Raw genomic sequence first — 8,397 nt, forward strand, 5'->3', positions numbered from 1 at the left:
AAAATTCCTTCAAGTCTGGTTTGTTGCGGTGCAGTATTCTGATCGTCTGATGGTCTGTAAGAGAGGTTTTATTTTTTGCGAAAACGAAAAATTAAAAAAAAAATATTGAAGATCGTTTCTTTGTATTACAATTGGACCATAACCCAACAAACATTTTATTTAAAGAATCATTTTGGTTCAGTTATTAACATTCTTAAAAAGTGTTGGATTTATAGAGTTTTTTTTAATTTAATTTAGAAACTCTTTACAATCTAAAGCACTATGCGTTGGAGGTATTATAAGTTTGATTGGGCCAAAAATTATGTAACACCTCGAAATATTGATCCCCGGCGTAGGAAACTTTATATCGATTTTCCTATTACGCCGATCTGAGTAGATCTAGCTATGTATGTCCGCCTGTCCATGTTATGTCAAAAATACTAAAACTTCTACTACCAGAATTACATTTAGGGGTTCAAATGAACCAAAAAATTAAATTATCCTGATATTGCAGCCGCTCTACATTTCACAATTAAAATGCAGTCGACACAGAATTTTGTCTGAGAAGAGAGTTAAGAACAAGGAAGAAGTCTAGCATTTTGGATGACCATTGGATTATATTAAGCTTTTCAAATGGACCACAACTTTCGTGCGAAATTGTTTTTAATACCCAACAATACGACGAATTGCGTAAATATTCTGGAAATGCCCCCGGTCAAAAAGCTAAGGGTAGGGCTCTATGGCATCATATCCAAAACGAAATCATCCAAAATGGATTTGGACATAAGAGGCCTTTCAACATATTGTAGTGTTCGCAGTGGTTTATATTTCATGCTCTGCAAATTGAGTTGGCTGCATAATTTTCAACTTAGCAGCTGGGCCCTACGACACATCGCAGATTAGTACCCTATCACTGTATTATATTTATGTGTGAGCCTAGATCTACATAAATTTAAATACTAACGAGACCCTTGATCTAGGGTTTCTCTTAGATACGTGGTTCTTCCTTTACGAATCATAAATATATACCTTAAAAATATTTGTGGAGACACACGATCTCTCATTATTTGCTTTATATCTCGTGTGTGCATGAAGATAGAAGCATTTATTTGTTTTCAGGTTTTGCCGAAGAGTCTTCTTTTTCAAATTTTATATTGTCATCAGGTTGCTGCAACCACTTTGCTCTCCCGTGGAGTACTGACAAGTCTGGATATTTGTACGCGTCTTATAGTGCGGTGGGTTCTCTTGTCGCATATTTCGTTCAACATTATCAATGCTGTAGTCCTTCTTTCCTTTGCATTCATTCTGATATGTTGTTGTTGTTCTTTTTTTTATGGTTTTGCCCAAGAAGAACGACATTGCGTGGCGGTGGTCGCCAATGAACGGCAATGAATTATTTTACATTATTAACAATGCCATTATAGAGACACACTTAGAGCTTCTTCCTTGTGTACTCCTTCATCCTTTGGTATGTGCCCAAACATTTCGACAGACGAACATACAAACATGCAGACATATTTAAGACGACGATACCATTGTGTGTTTAGTGCTTCAGCGCAGCATCAGGTTTAGTCAAAGGAAATATTTTGTTTTCGGTGATCCGACAAAGACCTCAGTCCTCATATGAAATTTCGCTGGAAATATATGTCGAGGATCGTGCTGCAGAGACACCAGCCACTAACACCTTCAACAGTAAAGCCTTTGTACACCACCACCACCACCTACCAATGTTCCCATGTACCCTACCATCCAACAGCCAAACATGCATCCAACCGTAGCCATCAGCAGCCAGGTTATTTTGCTTTTTTTAGTTTTCGTTTTCAAACCCTGTGTGAATGTGTGGTTATTTCAGGATGACGGTAAATTCCTGCATTTTTTCGAAACCGGATTTTCATGCGCCACCTAAAAGGCTTCTTTTGCTCGACCATGTCGACGCATTGTTACGATACGAAATATTAAAAGGTTCGCTTTATGCAAATAAGTTTTTATTGCTGGGATTGCAGGTCGGTCGGGCTGTCGGTCCGTCGAAAAAGATCAACTGCGGCTGAAATCACCGAAAATGAAATGCGACGATTAAAAAAGCGACAACACCACAGCCACGACGACAAGACAATGACAACGGCAAAAACATTGGCGGCGACAACTAATCGAATAAGTGATTTTTAAAGGTTTCCTTTGAAAGGCTCTCAATTAAGACATAAATTGAGCAAATTTATGCTTTAAAAATGAGTTGGATGTCGTCGTTGTTGTTCTTTGTAGTTGGTCGATTTGTTGAACGCTCTTTCATCCTGCCATTGGCAATGATTGGTTTGGCTAAAATGATAAAAGGCACAGAAGAAAAACAACAGAACGGTGTTGTAGACACGAAAAAAAGAATTCCATTTTTTTTTTTGTTTTGCTCCCTTTGCAAGGGTGACTTAGTTACCGATACACTTTAATTGAAATCGGACACTTTTAAGCTTCAATTCAATATTTTTTTTCTAAATATAACTGTTATTCGGACATAATGAAATTAACTTTGTATTTGTATCTCTTCTTTTTTTCTTTGCAGAACACCATTTTTCAATGTACTCTGCCAGCACAATTGCCGCTTCTTCGATAGCGGCTGCCCTCAGCGGTTTAAACTGGCATTTGCGTACAGGTCAAAATTTACGCTATCTACTTAATCTTCTAACAGATTTGACCAGTGTGGAACAGGTAAGTTGTGTTAATAATGTGTACTCGTATATGTTCCAGGGTTAAGGTAGGGTTATCTTGAATATAAGTTACCCTTTTCGAAATTGGGACGGGTTGTTGTTATTGCCTTGATTACAACATCCGCAACTCCCCAATATCGAAATTTGAAGTCATGTTTTTTTACATAATTCCCTTTAATTTCATTTACCGTGCTTCTTTGTTTTCAATTGCTTAAGTCCATTACATTCCACTTCCAATTGAAAAGTATTATTCATGAATATGAATCATTCATAATAATACAAAATGTCCAGACGGTCGTATTTTCTTCTTCCCAGGATGTAGAGACGCGCGCACACACACAAATAACGCCACTCATTGCTTTGTCCCCAAATGACAATAAAATTGCGACGCCTTAACACTGCTGTTGCATTTAATTAATTTTAATGGCTGTGTTAATTTGCAAATTAATTAATGTCGAGGTCGAGGCCAGTCCATGCAGGCAGACGAGCACAAAATAATGTGTTCAAACATTTAGAAGAAGTTCAAGTTTAATTGGGGTCCTAGGAATGTAGTTTTGTTAAAAAAAAAAACAAAGCTGGGAGAAATTTGTGAGAAAATGTCCAAGGGAATTTTTGGTTCCCATCGTTTCGGATTCGGTTTGCATATTTGAGGGGTTTACCTTGCAATTTGTTGTTTTTGTCTACTTATTTTATTGTTTGCTATTCTATGTGCTAAGGAAGTCAATATTATTCAATAAATGTTTTTTCTCTTGCAGGATAATCTCCACGATTGTATGATGCAAATGGAAACAATATTCGAGGAACATAGTCGCAATTTGCAACCCTATCTGGGTAGTGTGGAATATGTTCACCAGCAACATCAAACCAATAACTGCTTGAGTTCGTCCGATATCAGTTCAGCGTCATCATTATCTTTGCCCGGTGATGTTATTACTGTTTCACCCACCATTGGAAACCAATCTCAATACAATCAGAATCAGAGTCATCATCATTATCTTCATAATTATCATGGTTATCACCATGACGCCAAACACCTCCAGCCACAGCAGCAGCAGCAGTACAATCATCTTTATCAGCAGCAACAACAACAACACCATTTCAAATCTCTACATCATCATTCCACAGTGTCCACTTCTATTTCCGCCAACTCGTCTTCGTCGTCGTCATCATCATCGTCATCCAGCCATGATGTGGTCAATGGTAGTGTCACTGCCAATGTCTTATTACCCGATTTAACGCAAACCTGCAAAATGCAGGCCAATGCCCAAAAAGAGGTGCAGGATATAAAATTCTAAGTCGTATTTTTAAGTTTTATTTTCTATTATTATTATTATTTTTATCATTTAACAACAAAACTTTGTTAATTGTTTATTTTAAGAAAAAAAAGAGAAAGAAACCACACACAGAACACATTTGAATTTGAAAATCGAATTAATGGTCAGCAACCAGAAACACAGAACCATTTCCCTTCTTTTCTTTATCATATTTTTTTAATATTCCTTCGGTGCTTTGTTAACTTTTGTATAGCATTTTTACAAAAACAAAAAGAAAAACCTGAATTGTATTTTCATGTATCTTTATAACTTTTTTTTAAAACTGAATTTCTTCCTTTTATTTTTTCTTCGCTACTAAATTAATTAGTAACTCTAACAGCAACATAATTTTATGTTTCTTGTCATTGTAATTATCATTTATACTTTACTACACCGCACAGTGTGTACCAAAATAAGAACATTATTAGTAAGTGATGCATCATAAATTTGTCAGTGAAATCTTGCAAAAAAATATTGCAATCTAATTCTTTTTTAAATAATTATTGGTATTTTTTGCAGTTCCACTTGAGAAACATAATTATTGCATAACATATGATGCATTATAAAACTGAATGTTTCTCGCTGTACTTTTTTGCATACGTTTTGGAACATCCTGCACACACCAATATATATTTTCAAATCTTTTAAAGATTGCCAATTAACGGCGCCGCAAAAATTTAAATGTTCGGTTTTTGAATAGGCTGTAAAATGTCATATTTATTATATAAAAATACCTCTTATTCATACATATATTTTATAATTTTTAACTTAAAAAGAAATGTAGGTGAAATATAAAAATATAAAAAAAAAACTTGTGTAAATAGTGTATCATCCTAAAGAGAAAAGGAGAACATGTAACCCGCCCTTAAAAAAATAAAAAAAAAAACACTTAAATCAAATACCTTTCGAGAAATACAAAAATTAAAAATGGAAATCTTTTGGCTGGCTGCATGAGAAACCAGAAGTAATTATAGACTGAATAAAAACAAACAAAAAGAAACTGAAAATTAAAAAGCAAAATAGATTCTTTAAGATTTTTACATATACACATTTCAAAAAGAAGAAAGAGAAAACGGAAACAAAGCAAAATATACATATATTTGAAAAAAGAAAAAAACTTTACCCACTGAATTCATCTATGGAATATAAAAGAAAATTTAAAACATATATTATTAAAATAAAATTAAGCTTTTATATTTTAAGCTAATTTGTAAAAAAGGATTGCAAAGAAAAAAAATTTAATTGGTAATCATTTGTTCATATATGTGAAGAAAATTGAAGATAATAAACAAGGAAATAAGTGAAACTAAACTTTGTCACAATTTCAACATATCCACACAAAACACACTGGAACTTCATATCCTCGCTCATGTTACCAAACCTCAGATTGGTTGCGCTCAGACAACAAACAAACAAGATGTGAAAAAAGTAACAACAAAAACCATTATTATATTAACTAATATTTTAAGAGTATAAAAGTAAAAAAAAAATTAAAACAAAAACACAAAACAAAATTGTAAAAATCCCCAAACGCACAACGATGTTAATGAAACAATGGCAGGGAAATAATTTTGAAACCCTTAAATCCCCCCTTTTTAATGTTTGTGATGAATATTAACAAAACAAACCACAGTGTACATACAAATAAAACTAAGTTTTAAACTCTAAATTTGCCTTAACACAAGGCAAACCACAGGCAACCAGGTGTTAGGGGAAGACATAGACATACGCTTTGCCTTAAAACTAACTGGCTATATATTAGAAAACAACCCACTCGAGAATTTCAGAATGTCATAATATTTGAGTCTGCTTGTGTCAGAAGGGCAATAAAACTTAACACAACAGAATACAGTGAACCAAAGACATGCTTAATACGACATAAACGCTTATTTTTAAAAACAAAAAACGACATAAAATCATAGAAAACATATACTTGTAACAGAAAGAACCTTAATTTCCCGTCAAAGAATCCATTCAATTTGTAGAGCAATTGCTTTTCAAAGGCTAAAAAGTTATGCTTAGCCAAGCAAGTTTTTTCGATACCAATATTGTTAGAAGTTAAATTATAATCAGATTGTTTTCGGCGATCTTTTCCAAACTACACATATTTTCTACAGATATGTAAACAGATATATAAAGGTATCATATTCACTCAGATTATGTACATTAATGCAATATTCTTTAAGGAAGTATAGTTTCTTGTTACAAGCTCACACACACATACCACACCCTCCTTCCAGCCATTTGCCCGCATTATAACCCTAAATTGTCCTTCTAACCAGGGAATTATGCCAGGTAGTAAAATTCATCCCAAAAAGCTTTAACATTACAAGATGTAAACAGTTACTACTTGCATATGCCTGTGTTACACCAAAACCGAACTCAAATATTATGCAATTTACACTAAACGCTTACACAGAACTACAAAAAAAAAAAAAAACATTAAGAATAAATCTTAACCAAACTTGTAAAATTGAAAAAAAAAAACCAATAAGATAATATAAATTATACTAAGTTCAATAGGTGTACAAAATGGAAAAAAAGAAGAAAAAATAAAACGCTTATTTGCTACAAAAAAAAAAAAAAAAAAAAAAAAAAAAAAAAAAAACCACAGTGAACGTCGATAATTAAAAGCTTAGCATTTATACCCACTTATCCATGTATTTGTATAAAAAATACTTACATATTAAAAAAAATAAAAATTATAAAAAAATTATTTGTTTACATATTTTTATCGTATTTACCAACATAATATATGTATAACCACGCCAACCTAACATATATACCACCCGCAAAGGCAATCTGTGACGAAAGCTTGCTTTGTTGAACTGTATTTTATTCCTGCAGCAAATTTAAGAAATGAAAAGAAACTTGTTTAAGCTTTCTAGCTTTAAGTGTATTTTTGTACTTTGTAAGATTTTAGTCTTTAGTTGGTGCTATCAACCTCTCTGGCACCCTCGTAAATCAATCAACAAAGATGTTTTGTCAAAATTCAAATAGCATAAAAGAAGAAATACATACCATATGATGCTGGGTCTTATTTTCAAACAGAAGAATATATGTTGTGAAAATCAAGCGTTGCCAGCATTGTACCTCCAGGTGAAATGATGGTTAATAGAATTGGAACCACTACAATGAATACAAAATACGAACAATTTGTTGGTTTTAGTAAAAGCAAAAAGGACTGTGTTTTTTCAAAGAAGAAGAATTGAAATAAAAAGAAAAACATTTTCCTCAAACCAATAAAATTCAAATATAAAATTATATACTTTCTTGTTGTTTTCTTTCTGTATTTTTGGGTTGCATCGACTATCCTTAGTTTGGCAATTTCTACAATGATTGGATAAATGATAAAGTAGGTCGTCGCCGTTTCGCTTGATTGCTGGTGTGGAGATGTGAATCAGCGACCTCAGAATTTGTGTCACTTGCAAAAGAGAAGGCTTAAAAATCTTTCTAAATTGTATCATCGAACACCATAAAGGACAACTACCCACCGAAGTTCAAACCTTCGATAAAAGCAAATGAAAAAAAAGCAAAATAGATTCAACGAAAACAAAAACATTAATTGCGTTGTAAATAAATATTGAATTTATTTATTGAGTGAATAGTTTCATTTGTTATGTTCGCATTGGGTACAAGGTTAATATTGCCTTCGATTTATTGTGGTCTTTTTCATACTGTGGCCTAGAAAAAATGCATTTCGCTTAATATTTAATATTTAATATTTATATAAATTCGAATATTTAATAGCTATGGGACGTTTTTACGATTTGTGGTGGTTTTCTTTTTAGTTTATAAGTATATAGATATGCATAAGAATTTCTATCAACCAACATTGTCTCTTTAATAAGGAAAGAGATCGGGAGGGGATTACAAGCTCGGCTATCCAGATTCTGAAAGTGATTAATTTATAGTTTAGCACTCAGTCTTAATTCTCACTCTTTCTGGCACACTAGGGCAGTGCGCATGTAGGCATTGCCCGTTGTCTATTTCTCTATCTCACCAAATGTCACAATTCCCGAATTAGTGACATCAAGGTACTTACTTATAAAAACAACGTAATTAAACTGGATGGTGACTGGCGAACACGAGTGGATTAAATTATTTAAGTCATGATAATCTCGACATTGGACATAACAGTAACGGAAAAAATGAAATTTTCATTCAAAAAAAACAAAAAATGGATGAATATTAACCATTTTAGGGGGTGCAGCCCCCAGCCTACATCCCTGACTCAGTATTACGAGTGAGCTCCAAAATAATGATTTACTCTGATAAAATTTACAAGACAAAGTGGCTAGGTTTTGGATACTTGCTTTGCCTTGTAAATTTTATCGGAATAAATCATCTGGATATCTTAAAGGCTGGCCGAGCTTGTAATCCCCTAGCTATTAAATATTCGAATTTAT

General features: G+C 33.2%; 1 protein-coding gene across 1 annotated transcript in view; it reads left to right on the top strand.

Moving 5' to 3' along the window:
- The window catches only part of LOC101899635 (G2/mitotic-specific cyclin-A), a 58,256-nt gene extending 51,004 nt beyond the window's left edge, over window positions 1–7,252 (top strand). The window contains exons 4-5 of the mRNA XM_059121627.1: window positions 2,531–2,676; window positions 3,431–7,252. Of these exons, the coding sequence (XP_058977610.1) occupies window positions 2,531–2,676; window positions 3,431–3,970 (686 nt within the window). The 3' untranslated portion in view covers window positions 3,971–7,252. The remainder of the gene's footprint in view (window positions 1–2,530; window positions 2,677–3,430) is intronic.
- The last annotated feature ends 1,145 nt before the right edge of the window (window positions 7,253–8,397 follow it).

The sequence above is a fragment of the Musca domestica genome, unplaced genomic scaffold (assembly GCF_030504385.1).
Source record: "Musca domestica strain aabys unplaced genomic scaffold, Musca_domestica.polishedcontigs.V.1.1 2, whole genome shotgun sequence".
Taxonomy (NCBI): domain Eukaryota; kingdom Metazoa; phylum Arthropoda; class Insecta; order Diptera; family Muscidae; genus Musca; species Musca domestica.